Source organism: Larus michahellis, chromosome 21 (assembly GCF_964199755.1).
Source record: "Larus michahellis chromosome 21, bLarMic1.1, whole genome shotgun sequence".
Taxonomy (NCBI): Eukaryota; Metazoa; Chordata; class Aves; order Charadriiformes; family Laridae; genus Larus; species Larus michahellis.
The window spans coordinates 3,258,017-3,281,933 of record NC_133916.1 but is presented as its reverse complement, the minus strand read 5'-3'; the positions used below and the strand labels follow the sequence as shown (position 1 = coordinate 3,281,933).

General features: G+C 53.1%; 1 protein-coding gene across 9 annotated transcripts in view; it reads left to right on the top strand.

The window, feature by feature from the left end:
* ANKS1A (ankyrin repeat and sterile alpha motif domain containing 1A) overlaps positions 1-23,917 on the top strand; it is a 112,727-nt gene that overhangs the window by 77,303 nt on the left and 11,507 nt on the right. For 8 of the 9 annotated variants that reach the window (XR_012584393.1, XM_074564661.1, XM_074564660.1 and 5 more), the window contains 4 exons: positions 4,387-4,493; positions 21,626-21,724; positions 22,123-22,275; positions 22,407-22,514. Coding sequence is in view for 8 of the 9 variants with exons in the window: in XM_074564661.1 (XP_074420762.1) it covers positions 4,387-4,493; positions 21,626-21,724; positions 22,123-22,275; positions 22,407-22,514 (467 nt within the window). In the remaining variant the exon portion in view is untranslated. Of the gene's footprint in view, positions 1-3,685; positions 4,494-21,625; positions 21,725-22,122; positions 22,276-22,406; positions 22,515-23,917 lie in introns of those variants that run through there. The other variant, XM_074564663.1, reaches the window with a different exon arrangement.

Sequence of the window (23,917 nt, the reverse complement as noted above, 5' to 3'; positions counted from 1 at the left end):
TTTGCAGTCTATTTATGCAGTTATTGCATACAAGTGCCTTGTGACTCGGGAGAGCAGGGACCCCTGGAGTCAGGCTGGAACAAGCCCGGGCTCTGAGACGCTTGGTTTTGGGTCCCTGCTGTGCCCCACACCTCCCGTACCAATCTGGGCAAATAGTTGCTTTCTGCACCATCAAGCTTTCCCCCGTAAAACAGGGTAAAACCTAACTTCTGTGCCTTGCCACGGTGTGATGGATGAGCGCATTAAACTTCGGAGGCCCCTGGATGATAAGGTGATTAGATAAATTCTGGCATCTTTATAGAATTTGGAGCTGGAATCTGTTTCTCGGCCAACAGGTTCGACCCTCTCATTTCCTGGTAGAGCCTGTAATAAAATCTTCCAAATGCATTTCCCGAGGGTGGGGTGGGATAAGCAGGAGGAAAGGAGAAGTCTGTCACTGGTCTGTGTTGGTAGGTGCTTTTCGGAGGTTGGGGAATTAAGGAATCTCCTAAAGGATACCAGATTCCCACCTAACCTTTAGCTTAAAAGGGTTTTCTTTTGGCATGGGGACAGAGGTTTGTATTCACTCTGTGCCTCTTTGCATGCGTGTTTTGCAGTCCCGCGTTTCTTTAGCTCCAGCGACCCACCTCTGACCATCTCTCCTTTCCAGACGTGGGTCGGAGGGGTCGGGGAGCCCAGGTTTTGGCAGCAGAAACTCAACCCCACAGCACCACAGCCTCTCATCTCGCTCCTGCCTTTGGACAAGAGACCTGTGTGGTGCTGGCTGGGTTCTGGCGATGGGTCAGGGCAGCGTTTCTCTCCCCAGAAGCAAGGAGATGAGTGGGCTCTGCTCAGTACATCAGCTTGGTTGCGGGCAGGAGGCATCTGCAGGGGGTGCGTTTGGGGCTGCGAGTTCACCCTGAGTTGTCTTGAGACGCGAGGAATGTGCTCGGCGTTTTACTTGACGAAAGAGGGAGGAATTTGTTAGCAACCTGCATTTGGCTAATTGATCTTGGTTCCAGTAAAGTCGGAAGCTGGCTGTATTTCTGGCATCGGATGGCATTAACGACCACATTCTCCTCACCCATCCATCTCGCCTAATGCGCTGCCGGAGTTTATAGCCCCCCCTCAGTGGATTTAAGGACTCTCAGCTGATGATGGTCGCCAGCTGGGGCAGTAGCTGCCTGACTTGGTTGCCGTGCATGCTGGCTTTGTGCAGGGACAGCAGTTTCATCACCACTTGCAGTTTTTCCTTCCCAGTGAAGCTTGGGCCTGTGTCCTCAGGCCACCCCAGGTCACGTTAAACCGTTATCAGTTTCCATGAACAAACAGGGGGATGCTTTTTGTCCGACGTGACCCACCTACTTATTTCTTCCTCCAGACAGACTCAAACTTTGCACTGAAGGTCATTATTGAAACAATAACTTGCAGAAGGACCTTTCCGAGCCCTGGTCCCCTCTCCCTTTCCTGTTTTCCTTGAAGCATGCTGGCTGACTTGAGAAATGTCTTGCAAGAGGAACTGAATTGCTTGGCTTGCCTTTTTTTTTTTTTTTTTTTTGCAACTTTTAAATAGTCTGATTATTTCTAACTACACTCTATTGACTATTTCCCCTCTGCAGACCTTTTAAAGGTAGGATTCCTAAAACGTGGAGCATGAGGAAAAGGCCGGAGCTGAGAATTAGGAGTTCGTTTTAATCAGAAGTTGAGATCAGGCTCTTGCTGGGGGGCACAGGGACTGGGATTTGCTCCTGTTTCATCCCTGTAACATCCAAATATTCAGTGTATTTTGGACTTCCTTCTTTTCAGTCTGGGATGTTTGGGGGCATCTGTTCTCCTCTTTTTCTTTTTAAAGTGAAACCTCTCCGTTCCCCTCCCTCCAATACCCACCCGCCCCCCTTCATTTTGTCTTGATTTGAAGCGGTTTTAAAACCAGAAAACCTGCACTTGGTGTCACTGTAGGTTTCCCCTTTAAAAGCAGAAATACACTTATGAGCGTACAAAAGGCTGAGTAGAGTAAATAATTTCTTAAAAAACGAAATTCAGGAGCTCAGAGGAAGGAACTGCTGTGGTTTCATTCCCCCTGCCAATACTCCGGCTGCTTCCAGAAATGCTGTAGTAGGCAGCAAGCAGCCTCCTCACCTCTCTCTCGATAAATTAATTCTGAGCCAGCCACAAATCACTTGGAACTGTCAAAGCAGACCTGTAACGTCATTTTTTTTTTTATTTGAAAACCCAAGCCGTGTAGTCCATCATCGAGTAAATATTGAGAAGTCGGTAATTTCCACTGGAGAGTTACAAAGCTGCCGTCTCCCTCCCCGCTCCCGCAGCTTCTGCGGGGAAGGCTGCTCGCTGCCGTACGCGGATGGAGGAGCTGGGAGGGGTAAGAGGATGAGGAGAAGGGAGGGACAGGCGATGCGAGAGGAGACAGGACTGCGAGTGGAACGGCGAGCCTGGAGCTGGCTGCCTTCAGACAAAGCCCGCCGCTGCGGCGCTCGGCAGGGACGCGCCACGGCTCGGTGAGGGGACACGGCGACCGGCGGAGCAGCAAGGATGCAGGGAAGGATGGAGAAGGGAAGGCTGGAGACCCCGGGGCGAGCGCGGGAGCTTGGTGCATAAATTCCAGGTTTAGATGCTGACCTTCTGCGCGGGCTGTGTCAGGGGAGGGAGAAGGAAACCTTTTGTGCTCTCTGCGTTTCTCGTGCTGCAGCGTGCACTGGAAAAGACTGGGCAGCTCTCCGGAGCGCGGCTTGCCCGGCAGAGGAGCTCTCCTGCAGACCAGAGCGGCCGGATCCCTCACCCCAAGAATTTCCAGCGTGAGCTCTGCCTTGTGCAGCCATTGCAGCGGGCGGGGGTGGGGGGAAGGATGGCTTGGAAGGTGCCACACAGCTTCAGCTGACCTGAAGGTTCAAAGAAAGCAAACCTGGTTTTCCTGATCACCTTTTTATTTGTACCCTTGAAACAGATGCGCTGAGAAGCCTGAAAAATTCTGCCCGTCTTGCGTAGCAAATTCCCCAATGAAAAGGAGATCTCTGAACTTTTTTTGGTCATATTTAAGGTTTCGAGCTTTTCTAGAGGAGAGTAACAAGTCACTGGACTCTTCCCAGGGCTGAGGGAAGGGAGAGCTCGTCTGCAAGGCTTCCGTAGGGTGTTGGGAAGAATCTCGTTTCCCAGAGGCTGAGAGGAGGTGCCAGGGCATGTCTCGGACTTGAGCTGCTGCAGGAGGAGCAGAGGGTGTGCTTGCGTTGGGGTTCTTTTTGTTTTGAGGTGGTTTGGAGGCGAGGAACTGAAATGCCTCCTCCTCCAGAGCTGCTCCCTGTCTGAGCGAGGGGCTGGGATGTGGCAGCTGAAGAAAATGAAGGAAGGGCAAATGCAAGCGAGCACCAAACACCTGGCAGGACTGGACGCACTGGGTGAAAACCCTACCGATTCCTCTGTCTCCCTTGCTGCCACCCGGTGTAGTTAGTCTCCAAGAGCCGCCAGCCCGCTCCGAGCAGCGTGCTGCAATGCCGTGCGTCCGGATAGGTGGTAAAATGACAGTGCCAGGACTCTCGGACTCACGCTCGGGGTCTCTCACACCTCTGCTCCTCTTAACACCGTAACGGAGAGGAAAAAGCCCTTACCATGGTTTGCCTCTTTCAGGACTGCTTGGGGAAAAAAAGTATAAGCCCTTCTTTCCTTCTGCTGCAGTTTGTGTGCTTTCTTTGTCTTGCATGTCTTCCTGCGGACAGCTGCTCTAGCCTGGCTTCTGCTGCTTTTCTGACCGTCCGCCGTGTCTGTTTTGTGTCTGGGCTGCATGAAGATGTATTTTCTCTCTAGCTGCTTTGTGCCTCCGATGCGCCCGGCCCTCTCCGCTCTTCCGCTCTGCCGGCTCGGGCATCTGACGTTGCACGGACCAGAGGACCCGCGCAGCTCTGTGTGGCTCTGAGCGGCTCCGCTCCCCTCCCTCGCACCCGGGACCGGCTGGGAATGCCTCAGGGCAGAGTTTGCTGCCCTCCTCCCGCCCCCTCCAGACGAGCCAAGGATCATCTGCATCCCCACGGGGTTGGGCTTCCTGTGTTTGCCTGGCAAGAAACTCGCCTGCGCCCTGCAAGCAGTGCATGAGATGTCACGGTCCCAGGAGCGCTTCTAAACACTTTGCCCGGGCAAGGTGTTTCTTTTTCTGAGCGTTAACTGGGATACAAATTAAACCCGGAGCCCACGGAGGCGCTGGAAGCTTGTTGTCCATGGTCTGTGCACACAAGAGGAATTGTCTGCCAGCTGATTTGTTGTACTCTGAGCATAATTTTTTGAGTTTCTTTATGGTAATGACTATGATGTGGCAATGCCATCTGTCTTCCTCAGAGTGCCGCTGCTACCGCCTTAACGGTTTTTCCCTTTTCAAGCGTCTGCCGATTCCTCTCTCGTCAGGTTCGCGGATGCTGGAGCAGAGTGTCGGGGAGTGGCTGGAGTCCATTGGCCTGCAGCAATACGAGAGTAAGCTGCTTTTGAACGGCTTTGATGATGTCCGCTTCCTGGTAAGTTGCTGGGTGGGACCCAGGGGCTCTAACAAATGTCTCGGCCAAACCTTGGCTTGTTATCGATCCCCCGCACCAGCCGCGGAGCGTAGCTGGGACCCGCAGCCCAGCAGAACGGTCTTGGGGATGTGCAGAAGGTTAGGCAAAAGGAAGAAATGAGGGTTGTGTTGGGTCAGGTCATTCATCTGCGCATTTAATCCAGGTGTTATAGTCTTTTCACTACAATTTTGATACAAAATTTTATTTAACTCTGCCCCCTAAATCTTTACTATCAGATTTACTCCAGAAATGGGAACCGAATTTACTTGTGTTTGGAATAAATCACTGAGCGGTCTGTGTTCTGGACTGTGAAGGAGGTGGTAGACCTCTTGTTGGAAGTGTCCTTACCCAGAGCGTGCAGGCAGGATGTTAATGAGCTGTACCTAATTGCATTGACACTGTTGGCTCTGAAACCTAATGATAACAAGATGGTAACGCTTTATGTTGAGGCGTTTTTTTAATAACCAACGTCTTTAAGCTGCGTGGTGTAAAAATCTGAGAATTCGTATGGAACGATGAACTGCAAAGAGGGAAAATCTTGGTGCTGCAGGAGAGTTCTTCCTGCATGGCTGAAGGAAATGCTTTTTGAGTGTGGTCTCCCAAGTTTTGCAAATAAAGAATTTGTAAAAATGGATGCAAACCTTTGGAGAAGTCATTTGGGCTCATGTACCATCCGGCCTTGGAAAGGGAGCGGGGGCATCTCTTTGGTGATGTCCAGGAGGACGTGTGTTTGACAATTGTGTTGTGAGCTGGGGGAAGGGGGGGTCAGCAAACACGGTGTCCCTCTGGTGGTGGTGAGGGTACATGGGGGCAGCTGGAGAGAGAAGGGAAGACGGGATGGGGCGTGGGTGGAGGGACAAGGCAGCACACATCCGAGCGGCGTCAGGAGGGGTACTTACAGGCAGGACGTAATTACGCTTTTAAAAAAATGACCTGAGCAACATGATAAATGCCCCCGTGAATGTCGTGGGATCTCCAGGCACCCTTAAAAGTTGAATTCTGTGGCAGTATCCAGCCATACCTCGGGGCCTCCACGGCAGGCAGCTTGTCCCCTCCTCTCCCCTTGGCCTGGCAGGGCCAGTCCCCCCCAGAGCTGGGGTTTGCTGTGGTTTATGCACCCCCAGCAGAGGAACTGCCGGTGACGGGCCGTGGTCTCGCCACGCGCCCTTCTGCCTCCACCGTCTCCTGCTCCGGCAGCTGCGTGGCACCTTCCCTCTTCCCTGGGGAGGATTTGGGGTGAGCTGCCCCTGCAGAAGCCCTGGTGCCCTCGCTGGGTGCCAGCACCCCCCGCAGCCAGGCGGGACCAGGGCTCCGGCCCCGCAGTGTCCCACCCAGCTGGTCCCAACCCTCCGGTGGACCCTCGGCCCCTGGGTCTGCTGTGTTCAGGCAGGGTCATTCCGCTCCCTGCAAGGTTTCAGCATCCCCTGCACGCTGTGGGGGTCAGATGCAACTTCGGGGATGCTCTGGAGACGGTACGATGAATTTAAATTAAATAATACCCCCTAGATCCCTGCTTGGGATCCTCTGCTGAGGGGTCTTTGACCTTCGCGGTATCAGTGGGCTGCTGTCACTCCAGTGGTTAGCAGGTAAAAACGCGTTTACTCTGCCTGGCCCTGCCTGACAAGTGTGATAGACCTCTCTCAGCACACAAGTTTAATAACGAAGGCAATTAACTTTTCACTTGTCCCCAGAGAGGCAGGAGCTGGAGGCTCGGAACCAGGAATTTTTATTGACTGTGCTTATTTGCAGTAAATAGCAACGCTTAGTTGCAAACCGTCTGATGCAGAATTTTGTCATTTATGAGCAAAGGCTCCTTGTGCGTGTCTCAAAATGGGATTTTTATGGTGTATGTGGCAAAAGTTGCTTTTTAATACTGGATATTTTTCTTCCCCATCCAGTGCTGTGTAACCGCTCCCAGTGGGGGAAATCGGCTTCTGCGGGTTTCGGGAGGTGGGACCCTCTCCTCGCTCAATTTTAAAAGGTCAAATAACTTAACAAAGATTTCCTGCAAAACCCTAGCTGATTTCCATTTTGCTGCTTATCCCTTTTCCGAGGCAGTTGGCTCTGGCAGCCGTGCCACGACTGGCTTTAAATCCTTTCATCCAGCGTCCCGGGAACCTCAAGCTAATGCGGTCAGCCCAGTATGAAAGTTGAATTATTAAGAATCTTTTCCTCTGTGGCGTTACTTGCCTTCAGCTTCTGATGCGGGAGGAAAACCTTCAGCTACAGTACAAATGAGGAACAAGTAGTTAATTTGCTTTTAGTAGTGATTTGGATGTTCTCAGATGAATTATTAAAGTTGTTGTAAACACTGCAGCTGGCGAGCGCAGCGAGAGGACCTGGATGCTTGGCTCCTGGCGCGGCAGCCCGTCCAGTCCTTTCCTTTTTTTACGTAACAATTTCTGTATCAACTGCCACTTTCAATCGCTAAGGAAGAATATTTCAAACTAAGTGGCTTTATTTTCCTGGAGTTAAATGGTTTCTGTGAAAGGATTAGTCCCTATTAGGGCCTCATTATGTTAAATATTTCAAGGTCCAGAGAATGCCGAGTAACGGTTTGCAAATTGCCAGATGGGCTATGAGGCTAATTAAGTTTTTAGCAGCAAAAATTAAGAAGTTGGGAGCCTTTTGATGGGGAAACGCTCTTGTTTTCTGTGTAAGATTTCGCGTCACGGGGTTTTTTTTGCAGCGTGCCGAGGATGCTCCCTTGGCTGCCAGGGTCCCTGGGGGCCCATTTGCCAGCAAACGAGGAGCTGGTGCCTTGGGCAGAGCAAGAAAAGCATTGCAAGAGCAAACTGTCGGATTTGTAGTGATCCTACTGCTGCAAAACAGAGGCAGCGCCCTAGAAGAGCTCTTTAATATGCTTATGAAGAATGTTCAGCCTGCAGTCCATAGGAGCTTCAAGTAGGATTAAAGAGAACAGGCTGGCGAAGAGCGTGTCCTGTAACCGTGGTGGGTGAAATCCGGGGTTTGCTGGCACAGGGGCATTTGCTGTTGTTCTACGCTTAAGAGAAATAGGTGTTTAATATGTGCTACCTACCCGGTCGGCAGTGCAGAGCCGTCGAGAGACAAGAAGAGGGTACAGAAGCTTGTATATGGTGGTTTTAGTGCTCTTACAGCCCGTGCTGTAGCCCGTCCTAGTTTCAGGAATTCCTCATTTCCTGTGTATTTTCTTGTGTTAATTTGCCCCCCGGATTACCCAAGCCCTTACCCCCCAGAGAAGGGAAATGATTCATGAAAGTGATTTTGAAAAGTGCTCTGTAAATATATCAGGATCCTTCATTAGACGTTAATCTCGGAAGGCAGAAACACGCGTTGTTCCTGAGAGTCATAATGCCGTTTTTGCGTAAATCCAGAGGTTCGTTATTAGGTGATTAGCTCTTGGGACACGGACCGGCCGTCTCGCCGGTGCCGTGCGAGCTGCATCCCGGCATCACCCCGGGGGCTGCTCCGGCGCTTCCACCGCCAGCAGCGACAGCGGGAAGGGACTTGGGGGACCTACAGGGTCACGCTGGAGATGGAAACCGTAACGCCAGCCGTGAGCGTGTCACAGGTTTCCCCTCTAAAAAGAGAAGGTAGAAGTGTATTTTAGCAGATGGCTGGGAATGTGGAGCTGAGGCTTCTCTGCTCTTGGGAATTCCAGCTCTGCGGCCGGGACAACCGGCATCCGGAGCCCTCGTGCTCCGGCAGGACCCCTTGCTCACAAGCGGGCGAGATCAGCACTTCAGTTGTCAACGAATTAAAAATTCCTGGTGCAGTTCAGGTCTGCTTTGGGAAGAGAGCGATGGCTGCAGTCAGGACTGACCCTCTGCGTGGCTCTGCCAGCGCTGCTGTTCTTTTGGAGGGATTCAGGACAAATAATAGAGTGTTGTACGTAGCATCGGTTGGTTCTGAGCCGTGTCAGGGCTTGCTGGGAATGTTCTCACTTTGGGAACTTGTAGAGATTTTTCAGGGTTTGTGAATTGGTTATCGGGGAAGAACAAGTCGACACAAGCCATGGTGAGGAGAAGGGAGTCCCAAGTGTTGATGGACACAGCTGCGGGGGGTCTGGGAGCCGGGATGGGACGGGACGCTGCAGACGGGCTCACCAATGTGTTGCTTTGTTCCAGCACTGAACGCAGAGTTTCTCCATCAGTGTTCCCACAATGTAAAATTCTTGTTAAATCTGCAGAGGAAAACAAAATGCTGCAGCGTTTGACGTGACACATGAGAGCGTCTCGGTGACGCTGACCCGTTCCACAGCCAAACGCGAACCCAGGAATGCTTGTGAGTGGTTCAGAGGGAAAGATCTTGATCAAGACTTGGGCCGAGGGAGGGTATTGCTAACGCAAGTCATCAGGATTAGTTAAACATCGATTTGACGTGACGTTAAAGCTTACTTGCCAATGGAGGTGTTTCTGGGAAGGGACTGAAGTCTGTATTTATTTCAGATTCTGTGCGATCTTTTGGCTTGGCTGAGGGAAGAAAGGGGCTATAAAAGAAGGATTTGGGTAGCTTAGTTTTCTAAAAGACCGAGTTCTCTTTCCAAATACTAACATCTACATATTGGGCCGCGTTTCTGTGCCTGGAGAAATTGTGATATTCCCTTTAAGTTGCCTCCAGTAGCTTTGTTGCGGCGTTTTATGTGCAATGCTAGGAAAGAGGCTTTCCCTGATTTTCTTGCCGTTACTCTCCAGCAGGAACAGATTCTTTTCCTCATCCTCTCCCTCGCCACGGAATGACCTTCGCTGCTGGCCCGGGGCGACGGGGCTGTGACACTCGACTTCTGCTTTTAATGGGGGGCTTTAATTCGAAGAGCAGCCTGTTCAGCCAGCCGGGGATTAAAAAAAAAAAAAAAAAGGCTAAAATGGAGCTGGCGCTTCAAATTCTCCTTCTCTGCTTCGCAGCCCACTGGAATTCTTTCATTAGAGGGGAAAGGTTTATTTGCGCGATGGGTAAACATAGCTGAATGGAAGCCGCTGGCTGAGGATTGCTGGCATGGGCTGTGCTGTCCTTGACTTAGCAAAAATACAGCTTTGCGAGTAGAATAAAGTCCTTGGCAGAATTGTTACCTGTGCTGACGAGCCCCGGATACCCCAGCACCCTGCGACCCCCCGCCTGCAGGGACGCAGCCCTCGTGTGCGGGGTTTTGGGAGACCCAGTGCTTCATCCTTCACCAGAGGAGGGAAATGAAAGGTCAGATCACCAAACCATAGCAAGAGTGAGTGGTGCCATTCAGAAAAATGGGCTATAAATCGACTTAATTGTCCTTGACCGGTAATGAGCTGAGGGACATGCAAGAGTGGGGGAAAATGTCACAAGAATATGGACCAAGAGGGATTCCGCTGCTCCAAGAGCCGGTCCCATCGCGTCTCCTGTCATCACCAGTGCCCTGCAGCGGGTGCTCCCTTCGGGAAGTCCATGGGAAAACTGGTTTTGCACTGGGAGATGTGCAGTGCATCCCAGTGCCCTGAGGCAAACCCAGGAATGACCACGGGGAAGGGCCAGGCTGGACTCTCCTGTTCTGGGGAAAGAAAGGACTTTTCCAGTGTAACAAGAAGGAATCGCAGTAATTCATGGTGGAATTTCCCCCACAGAAGTGGGGAAGGAAATGCCATTACCTGCACCCTCACTACAGTATTTTGTGATCCCGCAGATCCCATAAATGTGTCTGAGGTGCTTGCAAAAGCTTTTCCCTTCCCTCGGAGGGCTGGATGTTTGCTGCCACCCCAGACAACTTTTCAGGCTGACATCTGAGAAGGGCAAACCTCGCATGCTCTGGCAATCGTACCGTTATTCTGTAGCTGAACTTTTTATTCCGTCCAAAGACATTTTGATTCACAAATGAGCAGGTAAAAGAGAACATAAACCATTTTTATGGCTTTTTTTTTTATTTTATTGTTCAAGCCTGGATTCCCATGGAGTGTGTGGAAAGCAGCTAATGCTGATTCAATGAGACAGCGTCAGAAATGGAAATCTGTTCTCCTCGTGGAGTGCCGTGGGCTCCTCTGTTTGTTTTTTTTTTTTTCTTTTTGATTTTTTTTTTTTATAATTGGGGAGAAGTGGTAGAAAAACGATGGCATTGGAAGAACGGGGTGTCTGCAAATAATTTAGAGTACTGACATTAATTTGATTAAATGTAATTCAGTGCCACGTTAGGTTAGCCTGCAGTGGTCTTCGTTACGAAAGAGCCTTTCTCTTCTCTGCTCTGTGCGTGTGTGCGAGCAGAGCGGGGGTGAAACGGTAGAGTGGAGGCATCGGCGTGGGAGCAGGGCGGAGGCGCAGCTCCACGGGCCAGGCTGGGTCCCAGGACGTGCATCTGGGTCTCCTTCGCCCTGCAAATCCCCGTGTTTTGGGGGCTGGCTGACATCTGCACCATCTTCATTTCCACCCGATATCCGTCCCGTTGAGCACGGGCCATCTCCCGGTGTCCTCAGTGAACTGTAGCTCTGGTTTGCATGATCCGCGTCGTAACTGCTCGGCTTGGCTTGGCAGATGCTGGTCCCCTGGGCAGCAGCCAGGCTTTTAGCATGCTCTGAGAATGTGTGTGCCCCAGAGCTTTTTCTTTTTTTTTTTTTTTTTCTTTCTTCCTATTTTCATATAAAACTTGTCATTTTATAGTAGCCATCTGGGGAAAACTTAACTGACATATTCCAGTAGTGTTTTACACCCGGTAATGGTCTATGAAGAACAGTGACTATCAGAGATCCCACAGAGAAGGTTTTACTGCTTCTGCACTTGGTGAAACAAAGAGAAAACTGGGGGTGATTGCAGCTGTTGGAGAACACTTTAATATAGCCCCAGGAAAGCCCCCGTGTGCAGGTTGTCCCTGGGCAGGTAGACTTGGTTTCAAGCTGGAGCGAGCTCTGTTCAGCCGGGCAGAAGCTCTCAAGCAGTTGGTTCTGGACTTGGGCTTCCCAAATCTCTGTCCTGCAAATCTCTGTCCTGCGGCACCATTCGGTGACTGAGCTGGTAAATCGGGGTGTGTCGAGGTGGGGATCGGTCACTTCTCCCAAGGAACAGGCTATAGGACAAGAGGAAACGGCCTCAAGTTGCACCAGGGGAGGTTTAGGATGGATATTAGGAAAAACTTTTACACGGAAAGGGTTGTCAAGCATCGGAACAGGCTGCCCAGGGAAGTGGTGGAGTCGCCATCCCTGGAGGTATTTGAAAGCCAGACACATGTAGAGCTTAGAGATATGGGTTGGTGATGGTTTTTGTCGGTGTTAGGTTGATGGTTGGACTCGATGATCTGAAAGGTCCCTTCCAACACAGGCGATTCTGTGATTCTATGCTGCGGGGGGAGTAAATACTGCTAATCCCTAGAGGTGCTGGCAATCTGCTCCTTACCAATTGCTAATCAGATCTGGGGATCTCTTTGGCCCGGTTCATGCCGACTGGCAGATTTATTACTGAAAAGGCTTTCATTTCTTTTTACGACATGGGCAGGGAGTAACATCAGCCACATTATTACACGGTATTGTCTACTGTTTGTCAGTGCTGCCAACCTCCTGGAAATGCCTTTTTTCCCCTGGTCCCCAGACCGATTTTGCTGCCCTGGATGAACACCCGGTAAGAGCGGAATTGGACCCTTGCGTCAGGGCTTCTGCCAAGCGTCTGAGTGGGAATCGATTCCTACAATGAAATGAAATATTTTATTTTTTTTTTTTTGACAGCTCTCCAGTGGGTTTCAGATGCTACTTGGGTGGTTCACAAGGGCTGTGCTTTCTCCGCGATGGTATGGGGCGGGGAGGGGGGGGGTTTCTCTGGAAGGGAATGGTGAGAGCGGGGACGTGCGATGATCCGGGGGTTGAGAGCACATTCCAGCTCTGACCGGGGAAACGCTCCCCAGGTGATGGGCATGGACTTCACGGAGAGCAGCGAGTTCAGAGTGGATTTTTGAGGAGCAAAGTGGGTGGACCAGACCTAGCAATTTAGAGGATACTTACATTTGATTCATTAGTAGCTCCAGGCCCAATAAACATTAAAAAAGCCATTAAAGTAGCAGTTAATTTTTTTTTTTTCCTCTCAATAAAATTGCCTGGACTTGACAACCATGACCGATTCCCTCCATTGCCATTGTCACGCTGCCAGTCTGCATGGGGAAGAAAATTAAACAAAAATGAAGTGGCTGTGTGCTAATCTAGGATTTATTGTAGCGTTTTGTATACGAGCCCTTTCCACAATCAGTGCTCTGTGAAGAGCAAGGGCTCCGTTGTCGTGCCCTTAGCCAAACAAATACTTCTTTTCCCCTAGTTTCCACTGAACTATCTCAAACTGCAGATACCGTTAGGGGAAGGCACAAAACGCCAAGGATCACAAGACAAATTACAAATAGATATTTGTGTGACCAAGTGCGGGTCCCCTGGCTCTGAAATCAGGGTGTGCAGGTCCTGGTTTTGGGGTCGTCACCCTGCTTCGAGATAAATAAGCCCCTGGGGCAGGTAGGAGGGGTAGCTGAGGGAGCTGTAGGTATCTAGCATTGCCCGTAATCAAGGCTCTATTTTAGGAGTTTTTAGCCTTTTTTTTTTTTTTTTTGTCTGTAGAAGGGGGTGATGCTCTGTGCTGTCACCAGGGGGGCTCAGCTGAAAAGCAAATCATGCGGATGCACAGAGGGAAGGCAAGCTTGTTTCTAGGGCAAGCTTATAAATTAGCCCATTAACGAGGCGTTAGCTGCTCTTGTCTGGTGGAACGGGGTATATTAGTGGGGCTTCTTACTCCGAGCGCGGATCCGTGCAGCCCCTGTGCGACAGGGGGCTGAGGCCGGCCGGGGCTGGGCTGGCGGCTCCCTGCCGCCTGCTCGGGGGGGTTCGGAGCTCAGAGGGACTGGACGAGGCCAAACCTGCAGCCCCCAAACCCTGCGGGAACAGGAGGTGCTTCGTCATTAATCGCCCTCTGCAACTCCCTGAGAGGAGGGGGTAGCGAAGGGGGGTCGGTCTCTTCTCCCAAGGAACAGGCGATGGGACAAGAGGAAACGGCCTCAAGTTGCACCAGGGGAGGTTTAGGATGGATATTAGGAAAAAATTTTAGACTAAAAGGGTTATGAATCATTGGACCAGGCTGCCCAGGGGAGTGATTGAGGCACCGTCCCTGGAGGTATTTAAAAGCCGGGCAGATGCGGTGCTTAGAGATATGGTTTAGTGATGGCTTCTGTCCGAGTTGGGTTGACGGTTGGACTCAATGATCTGAAAGGTCCCTTCCAACCCAGGCCATTCTGTGATTCTACTAATAGATTTGGGGACAGGGAACTCGTCGCCGGCTGCGGTGGCTTTGTCAGCTCCCAGGAATACCTTCGTTAACAGCTCATCTTTCTGAATTTCATCCCTTATCCTCAGGATGAAGCCCAGTGGCGTTGTACAAGCCTGGCAGTGGGAATAACCCGAAGCTCGGGCAGAGCCACGCGGGACTCGCCAAATCCCTCCCTGGGCATGTAATGGAGCCGCGATCTTCTGGGCTGCAAACCCTGTACTGCCTCCTTGCATTAAGCTCCTGAAAGCTCCCGCTAGCCAGAACTAACATGACCAAAATGAAGGTTTCTGATCCATTTTTCATCTAAAAAGGACAAATCTAAGTGGTGTTGAGGCTAAGGAAGGTGCAACCCCTGGTTTCAGGACGTGCTGTGTATTATCCTTGTTTAGGCTGGGTCCGTAGTAAGCTGGATGCATCTTCATCTCCTGCATCCAGGCTTTTTGGTTGCCAAAAGTAAAGCAATAGCAGTGGCAGCAAAATCCTTGACGAGATGCAAATTGTCTTGAATGTACTGAGGGGAAAAAGCAAAAGAGCTTTGTATGCATTAATCTAAGAAAAAATGGATGCTTTGGCTCATCCAGCTGAAGGCACTCTGCTGTAGATGTTTGCAGAAGCCTTTGTAGTCTGGAAAAGCTGTGTTTGGGTTTTGCATCTGTTGCTTTTAATAGCAAACACATTCTGGTCCCCGTCTTCCCTGCAGTCCCTCGCCTGTCTCTAATCCAGGGTTTGGTAACCCAGGCAGCCCTTGCGTTAGCCTGGGCTTAGCGAGACAGTCGGGATTCATTAAGCGGCATTGCTGGCTGGATAAAACTGCGTGTCCTATATGAAACTTTCTTTGCCCCGGGCCCTTCCTTAGCTGGAAAGAGAGAATGGGCTGGAGCCAGGCTCTGCGCAAGAAGCAGCATCTGAAAATTGGGTAGTTAAGTGCCTGCGGAGCGCCCTGCTGGAGCAGGATTGCTGGCAGATTTCAGCAGCTCTGATTTTGGCACGCGTGCCTTCGGGGTCACCTAACTCGCAGGAGGGGACGTTACCTTCCCCGATGTACCCTCCGACTGTGCTTTTGTTTCTTCCCTTTAATGAGAAACCTGGAGCCTTGCAGGCGGTTTAATTACAGTGCAAGATGTGAAGCGTGACTGAAGCAGACCCTTTCTCTAAAATCTTGTGTTTCTGCAGGCGGGTCGGCTGCACCAGCGTCCTTCGGGGCTCCCCGGAGCAGGACGTGAGTCACTGGCAGATCTCTGCCCTCCTCGGGGGCAGGGATGGGGTTCAGAGGGGTCCCTCGCAGTGGTCTGTATTTGTGCCTCTCCACGGGGGCGGCTCTGTTCAGCTCTGAGGAAGCTGAGGGCCGGGTTGGGGGATGAAAGCCCAGTCTGGCGCAGCCAGTTTGGGCCCAGGGAGTGGGATTCGCCTTGCCCCATTTCAGATGTCTGCAGCTGGGCTGATCGTTCAGGCTCTTCGGGTTGTTGGCGGGACCAGAGGAGGACTCATCTGGGTGATGCATTTCACCCCATGGTAGATGCACTTGCTCTAGAGAAATAGTCCCTTCCTTGACCTAATACACGTGTGCGCAGCTGAAGCTTAGCGGGGTACTTCTGTGTCCATTGCAAAAAGAAATGGCAGCCTCCTCTTCCTGGTGGATTTTTTTAGGGATCATCCCAACCCTTCTGGTAGTAAAAAATTGCCAAAGATTTTGCTACCAAGAGTGATTAACATGCGCCATACTAAAATCTGCATTAACGCGGGGATGTGTGTTCTAGGAACAAACCCCGAACAAGCCGCCTGCAGTGCAGGAAACACTGGGAGCTGGTTCCCGATGGAAGCCAGGAGAAAAAGGGTGAGGTGTTGGGATGGATGGGGCTGTGGGGGGTCCCCCGTCCCCACTGTGCGGATGGAAGCTCCGAGCTCCCCTTGGCCCCGCAGCCGGGAGAAACACGCAAGGTAAAAAGCACTTGTCACAACGGATGAAGTCTGAAATACGTCTTCAGAAAGTCTTTTTGATTCTAATTGGCATTCCTGAGGCTGCTGGAGGAGGGCAGAGGGCTGGGCTGAGAGTACAGCGAGTCCCTGGGAGCACCCGCTCCCCCCCCGGGCGTTTGCTGAGCCCCGTCCTCGGAGCACCCGCAGAGGGGCTGAGCACCAGCTTCCAGCCTGGGAGACGGCGCCTTTTGCCCTGGTCGCCGACCTGTGTCAGCATCAAAGGGGACCTTCATTTAATTAAGAAAAAAAAAAAAAAAAAACCCCAAACGCAAAACAAAACCAAAAAAACCCACAACAAACCCACCAAAAAATCCCAAGGAAAAAAACCTAAAAATGAACAAATAAAAACCTATATGAGGATCATAGAATGTCTTGGGTTGGAAGGGACCTCTCAAGGCCATCTAGTCCAACCCCCTGCAGTCAGCAGGGACATCTTCAACTAGATCAGGTTGCTCAGAGCCTCATCCAGCCTGGCCTTGAATGTCTCCAGGGATGGGGCCTCCACCACCTCTCTGGGCAACCTGGGCCAGCGTCTCACCATCCTCGGTGTAAAGAACTTCTTCCTGATGTCTCATCTAAACCTGCCCTGCTCTAGTTTAAACCATTGCCCCTCGTCCTGTCGCCCCATGCCCTTGCAAACAGCCCCTCCCCGGCTTTCCTGTAGGCCCCCTTCAGGGACTGGAAGGGGCTCTAAGGTCTTCCCGGAGCTTTGTCTTCTCCAGGCTGAACAATTGTTTGAAAATCAAAAAACCGTCCCCCAAAACCCCTCACGAACCCTCACAGCAGTTCTCTGAAGTTTTGCAGCCCTGCCTCAAGGCAGTGTCCCGTTGTAACGAAGAGGCCCTGTTTCATCTCAGTGATGAACGCCTCGTTCCCTTCTCCTCCGTGAGCTGCTGGGTGTGGATGCGTCTGCCATCACCCCTCCTCGGGACAGCCAAGAACTGGCTCGGGGACAGACCTGAGATCCTTCAGGTGCCTGTTGAGCTGGCGGTGCGGAGGTCGGGAAGGATGGGGCTAGCGGTGAGCAGCGAGCGAGACGCACCGGGGGAGGCAGGGAAGGATGAAAGCCGTGGTGAGACCCCGGCTGGGTCTCCATGGCTGGGAACCCTCCGTGCCTGGGGGGCTTTTTGTGCTAATTCTGGTTGCTGGTTGGGCAGAGAGGTGGGTTTGCAGGAGGTTGAGCAGAGCAGGGCACCAGCCAAACCCCCGGCAGTTGCTGCGCCAGAGGAGCGTGTCTCCGACGCAGGTGGCAGCGGTGGCCCAGGCGGAGCATCTCTCTGCCCCTTGGCTTTTGTCTGAACAGCGTGTTAAATACAAACAGGTTTAAAGTCTGGTTTGAACGGCTCATCTGTTCGGTTGGCAAAGGTTAAAAGATCTCCGGCGTGTTTGCATTTAATTATCTATTTTAGTGGCAGATTATTTTTTTTTTTTCGTAGGAGATGAAATCTGGATGGGTTTAAAGGACTTTTCTCTAAGCGGAGGCTCATGCACAATAGACTGTAATGATTTATTCGGAGCTGCTATGCTTTGTCTATCCTTGTTAAGTACTCTGAGAATACGGACTGGCACTGAGGGAATTTAATGTGACACATAAAAATAAGGAGCGTCGGAGAAAGCTGAAGGCTTCACAGTATTTAACTAGCTTGTATCCTTGCCTACATAGCAAGCAATTTTCCTTAAATTTGAGATGCCCAAAGTGGGAGAACACCTATTGCTTTGCCGTGGGGCTGGCACTGGCCGTGTCGGTGTAAAAAAAGGTGTCCTTGGAGAGCCTGAGCTGCCAGCCCCATGCTGCTGGTCTGGGAGGCTCGATGTTGGAAAACAAGCCCGAGTGAAAATGTAAATAGGATTAGCAAGCTTGTTTAATTTTCATATGTGAAAATCACACATCACCGTCGGAGGGGTTGCTGTGAGCCGTGCCCTCGGAGCATCCCCCTCCGCTGCAGCTCTGGCGCCCGGCGCTGTACAGAGGCATTTGGGAGCAGAGCACCAAGACAGGCGGGTTCGGGGGAGCAGAGGGGGCTGAGGTGTCGGAATCTGCAGGTTTCAGGCACCCGAGGTGTGACATTTAATTTGCTGCAGAGACTTCGGTGAGTCAGTCCCTTCCTGTGCTTCCCTGTGCCCCCCAGGCAGGACGGTAATGCTTTGCTCTCCAGGAGAAATCCCATCGTTTGCCGTAGCCCTCTTCGGTGAGCCCTCTTCGGTCCATTTAAAAAAGCCCTTTAAAAGCCATCTCCCTCCAGGAGATGAATTCCTGGCACATATGCTGCCTCCCAAGGACCTTCTGGCAGCCCCTGCAGCAGAGCTGTAGCGTGCAAAAGCGCTTGTGCCAGGTAAGGTGCGTGTCAGGGGAGTGAAGCTGCCTTTAATCCTTTCCTCTTCCCTTGAGCTGAGCACACAATCTCCCGCTGTTACAGGAATGCGCATTAAATGTGGCTCTTCGGCTTAAAATTTGTGAGCAAGAAAGAGGAGGGATGTTTTCATTTTTTTGGTGGGATGCTGCTGCTCCCAAGCCGGAGCGGTCGCTGCCTCTGACAGCAGCTGCCTCCACTTTACTCATGTCGAGGGTTTGCTCTCGATGCAGCAGAGCCAAATGGGCACCCTCGGAGCCTTCAACCAACAAAAAGCCTTTTTTAAAAAAAAAAAAATAAAATTGTGCAGTTGAGGGGCGCATAGAACAGCTTATATGCCATAGTTATGTCCTTGCGCAGGGCTCTGTGTCTAGCGTTGCCTCTTAGACAAGACCCAGGCGTTTCACATGGACACGGAGCTGTTGGAGCGGGGCCAGAGGAGGCCCTGGAGCTGCTGGGAGGGCTGGAGCCCCTCTGCTGTGGGGACAGGCTGAGAGAGCTGGGGGGGTTCAGCCTGGAGAAGAGAAGGCTCCGGGGAGACCTTCCAGCCCCTGCCAGTCCCTAAAGGGGCTCCAGGAAAGCTGGGGAGGGACTCGGGATCAGGGAGGGGAGCCATGGGACGAGGGGGGACGGGTTTACACTGAAAGAGGGGAGATGTAGATGAGATCTGGGGAAGAAATTCTTTGCTGTGAGGGTGGTGAGCCCCTGGCCCAGGTTGCCCAGAGAAGCTGTGGCTGCCCCGTCCCTGGAGGGGTTCAAGGCCAGGTTGGACGGGGCTTGGAGCAACCTGGGCTGGTGGGAGGTGTCCCTGCCCAGGGCAGGGGGTGGCACTGGCTGGGCTTTCAGGTCACCTCCAACACAAACCATCCTGTGATTCTATGGGGGAGCAATCCCAGGCAGGCGAGGCAGGTATCGGTGTGTTCCCGGGTCCCTGCAGAGCTGCGCCCACCCACGGTGACATCCCGAGCAGTGGCAGCGGCTCCATCCAGCTGGCAGCAGGCAGTGGCACTGCCCACCAGCGCTGCTGGAATAAACTGACCTTTTGGAAAACAGGGAGCGAACCACCCTCATCGGCTGCAGGGGCTTTAGTCCCAGCTCTGTCTGCTGTTTAAACAACTTTTAGACAAATGCTTTTGTCCTGCGGCTCGTCTGCTCCAGATCTGCGGTCTCAGTCCCCCCGCGGGCTGCCAGGAGCTGAGGGCGCCGGGTGTCCCCGCCTGCCGAGGGGGGACGGAGGCAGAGGAGCCTCTGCCACGGTGCTGCGGGTGCTGCCGGTCATGGCGTGGCTGCAGGGCCCCGCTTCCCTGCCACCCGCTGCTTTAGTTTGCCACCATCACTTGCTAAATAATTGTTTCTCTGCAGTCTGGCCTCTGAGGGCAGCTCTCCCAGCGAGGCGGCCTCGGGCACCTCTTATCTGTAGCGTTAATTCTCTGTTCCTCTGAACACTTATCTCTGCGGCGAGGGGAAGAGCGGCTCCCACCCAGCAGTTATCGCACGCGGCCACGGAAGCGGTGGGCGCGATGCAGCCTGGGCTGGGTGCTCTTGTAGAACAAGCACAAACCAAGCGAGTCAGGAGCAAAAGGGCTTTTCCCCCCCGTACCCAGCACTGGTGAGGCCCCACCGTGAGTCCTGTCTCCAGTTTTGGGCCGCTTGTGACAGGAAAGACCTTGAGGGGCTGGAACGTGTCCAGAGAAGGGCAAGGGAGCTGGTGAGGGGTCTGGAGCCCGAGGAGAAGGGGCTGGAGAACTTCTGAGGAGCGGCTGAGGGAGCTGGAGGTGTTCAGGCTGGAGAAAAGGAGGCTGAGGAGAGACCTCATTGCTCTCTGCAACTCCGTGAAAGGAGGGGGTAGCCAGGGGGGTCGGTCTCTTCTCCCAAGGAACAGGTGGTGGGGCAAGAGGAAACGGCCTCAAGTTGCACCAGGGGAGGTTTAGGATGGATATTAGGAAAAACTTTTACATGGAAAGGGTTGTCAAGCATCGGAACAGGCTGCCCAGGGCAGTGGTGGAGTCGCCATCCCTGGAGGTATTTAAAAGCTGGGCAGACGGCGCTGAGGGACGTGGGTTGGTGATGGGTTTTGTCGGTGTTAGGTTGATGGTTGGACTCAATGATCTGAAAGGTCCCTTCCAACCCAGACAATTCTATGAAAAGTGGCTGCTGGCATTGCTGGGCACGATGCGTTTGGCTGCAGGACTGGCATCTGGCTCCATGAAATGCACCCCATGACTCCCAGAAAGCCGTCGCCAAAGGCGAGCTCTCCCCCACCATCGCGGACGCATCGCAGTGTGCTTGTCCAGGAGCATCTGAGAGGGGACGGGGCAGTGGGAAGGACTGTTCCTCCTCCCCTGCCCTCGCAGGAGGCAGCATCGTCCCCGCGGCCGCACGCTTGGGTGGCTCGGAGAGCAGCTCGCTGCTGTCAACGTTTGGCTGTTGTGCTTAAAGCAGGTAGTACTTAGCAAAAATACTACAGAAAGTGCGGGGTGGGAAGGCATACGAGGTGTTTGCTGCCCTTTGGAGAGGACACTTAGCCACCTTCCCCTCGCCTTTCCCTCCTGAAGGCCTGGCCGTTCAGCCCGCTGTTCCCGCAGCCTGCCTGCCCTTGCGGCAGCGTGTTGCCCGACAGCCAATTTTAATTAGGTTTCTCTTATAAAACCAAAATGTGGAACAGCAAAGCGCTGTCAGCTCAGACCTTCAGCTGTGACTCTCCTGAGAGCAGAGGGAGGCAGGTCTGGGTGGGGGGGTCCAGGCTGGAGCCGAAGCCCTCGGTCCAACGGCAGCGTGGCTCTTCCAGCCATGGGGAGACGTGGCCGGGCTTCCCGCTGAGCTCTGCCCAGGTACGGGGGGCAAGGGAGCAGGTTGTGATGGAGGCTTTTAAGGGGGGGGTGAAGTCAGTGTGTTCTGCTCGCGTCCGTTTTTGCTCTGCAGGGGGAAGAGGGGGGGCAGAAAATGGACTTTAACGGAGTGTTGTGTGGCTATCAGAGCATCTCTGCCAGAGCAGGGTGGGCTGTCTCCCTGCCCGGGAGATGGAGGAGGAATCTGACCTTGCCTGCTCGCACGGAAAGAAATTCTAATTTCTCTGTGGCCGTGGAGGGAGGCTGAGCAGAGCCGGGTGCCTCTTCTCAGGCTCCAAGCGTGGAGGGCCTGGGGTTTACTTGGGCGTCGTTAAGGCGGTGATTAAAGCATCCGTGCATCAAAGAGGCAGGTGGGTGTACGCGGTGGCCTGAAATCTCAGGGCTGGCAGAGGATGCCGCGGAGCATGGGGGCTGAGGGAGGGAGGGGATGGCGGCGCCTCTGCCCCAACGGTGCCGTGTGTGCCGCAGGCCCTCTCCTGTCAGCCCTCTCGGTGCCCGAGGTCAATACGTGGGGCAGAGCTGCCATCCTTGGGAGCCCTCCTCCTCCTTCTTCTCCCCCTCCTGCTGCCGTGGGGATGTGCAGGGAGGTGAGGTCAGGAGGGGGCTGCAACGCCCATGACCTCTGCTCCCACGCCTGATGGGGCTCTGTTGGCCTCTGCTCCCATGTCACTCCTTCCTGTCCCCGCAGGGCTGTAATGTCATGGAAGACCAGGACCTTCGGGACATCGGGATCGGTGACCCGCAGCACCGTCGGAAGCTCCTCCAGGCTGCTCGCTCCCTCCCCAAGGTCAGCACCGACACTCCTCACATGGAGCCGGGACGGGGCGTTGCCCGACATGGCTGTGGAAGAAAAGCCGGTCCCTGTGACTCCAGCCACGTCCCTGTGACCTACGGAGGGCGTCCGTGGGAAGGGTTTTGGGAATAGCAGGGAGGAAAAGGAGGAGTATCTTGGTCTGCCAAGCTACGTGGATGGGATGAGACTGTGCTGGGCAGAGGGTGGGTGTCCCTCCTGCACGTCTTAACTCCCCCAAGGGTATTCCCTGTTTATACAGTGATTTTTTGTACTTTAAAGCTGCAAGTGGAGATGGTGATGGCCTTTAAACTGATTTTAATTGGCGCTGTATGCCTTGGGATCCCAGCCCCCTGGGGCTTTTAACCCCTTTTTTCTGGCTTGTGCTTTTCCAGTTGAAACCCCTGGGCTGCGATGGGAACAGCCAGCCTTCGGTTCCCGCCTGGCTCGACTCTTTGGGGCTGCAGGATTACATCCAGTCCTTCCTATCGAGTGGCTACAGCTCTATTGACACTGTGAAAAACCTCTGGGAGCTTGAAATAGTAAATGTGAGTATTGCCTTGCTCTTGCCACCACAGTGAGTCCTGCCCGCGTTCTCCGGGGCTGGGACTCGCAGGGAGCAGTGTTGCTTCGTGCCAAGGGCAGGAAAACCTACAGTGCCCGTGGTCTGTCCCTGCAGGTGCTGAAAGTGAATCTGCTCGGCCATCGGAAGAGGATCATCGCCTCCCTGGCAGACAGACCCTACGAGGAGCCACCGGCAAAGCCACCGCGGTTCTCGCAGCTGAGAGTGAGTCACTGTTTGTGTTCCCTGCCTGGCTGGTACGTCTGTGCGGAGCGTGCTCGGCAGCGGCCGGGCTGCTCTCTTCTGCCCTGGCCCTCCTTCACGTTCCTCCCTGTCTTTCAAAGAGCTAAACCGGGGTCTGTCAGGAATAATTGTCCCCTTTCTGATTAGCAGCTGTCACCTCTGGGGGACTCAGAGCTCTGTAGAGGATGTTTACTGAGAGCTCAGGTCCTGGGTGTGTGTCCAGGCTCAGAGAGGGAGGCACGGGCACGTTCAGCCTTGCTCTGCAAAGGAAATTCTGCCTAGCAAAATCAATAAAAAAAGGGGAAAAAAACCTACAGTGTCAATATTTTAGTTAAAACTCCTTTGAAGGCAAGTATTGAGAGCAATAAGCATAGAGAGCGATCTTTGGAAATTGCACTGCTTTTTAAAAAAAATGAAAGAGTAAAACCTAAATGGCTTGTTTCTTGTTAAAAAAAAAAAAAAAAAAATCAATTTGACCTGGAAGCTCGGGTTACTCCTGCTTCTCAGATACTTGGTAGTTTGGGAAGAAAGTTCTTGAAGCGTTGAGGCAGCGGCACATCTGGCTGTGCGGAGGAGGGAGGGTTTGGCGTGAACCCGTTCCCATGGAGGCGCCTCGGCTGCTGCTGGAGACGGTGCAGAGCCCAGTGCTCCCACTGCCAGCGTGGTGAGGCAGAACCCGGGAGCTGTAACAGCCAGGCTGGCTCTGACTTGCCCGGAGCACCTGGAGCACTTGGGCAGAATGAAAACAAATCACAAGTTTGACGTTGTGCTGTACGAATTCTGCTATGGCTGAGCCCCGCGTCAGCGAACGTCACCGTTTGTTTGGACAGACACACTCCAGCTGAAGCGGTGGATGAATTTATCAGTTCTCAGCTCGCTTCTTTGTGGGTTAAATTCCATCTTCCCTGTGCAAAACAAAGCCAAAGTGTGCGAGAACATGTCAGTGCTGGGAGGAACCTGGCCAGTTGTATCCGTTCAGCTTTTCACCTTATCAGCTCCAGTGACCCAGCAGAGGCATGACTCCGCTATTGAAATGAGTGGGGAAAGGTAATATTCAGCCCTCGCAGGTCAAATTCTGGATGCCTGCCCCACGGGAAATGTCAGGCAGCTCCTTCGGATCAGGTGCCTCCACGTGCGGTGGGTGCCTGGACCGTAGCAGGGCGCTACTCCCAACCCCGTGCCCTGCTCCGAAGGGGAACACGGAGCTGATTTTCTTCCCCTGGTTTCCTGGCGAGCTGTAGGGCAGCCTTCCCGCGGGCAGGAGCGTGACATGGCTCAGCTGGTGAGATGGGATGCAGCTGGGACCTGTGTTTTGATTGCGCCCGTCGGGAGTCTGAGATCTGTCTCCCTGGGCCGGCTCAGCTTCTCTAGAGCTCGTGCTCTTG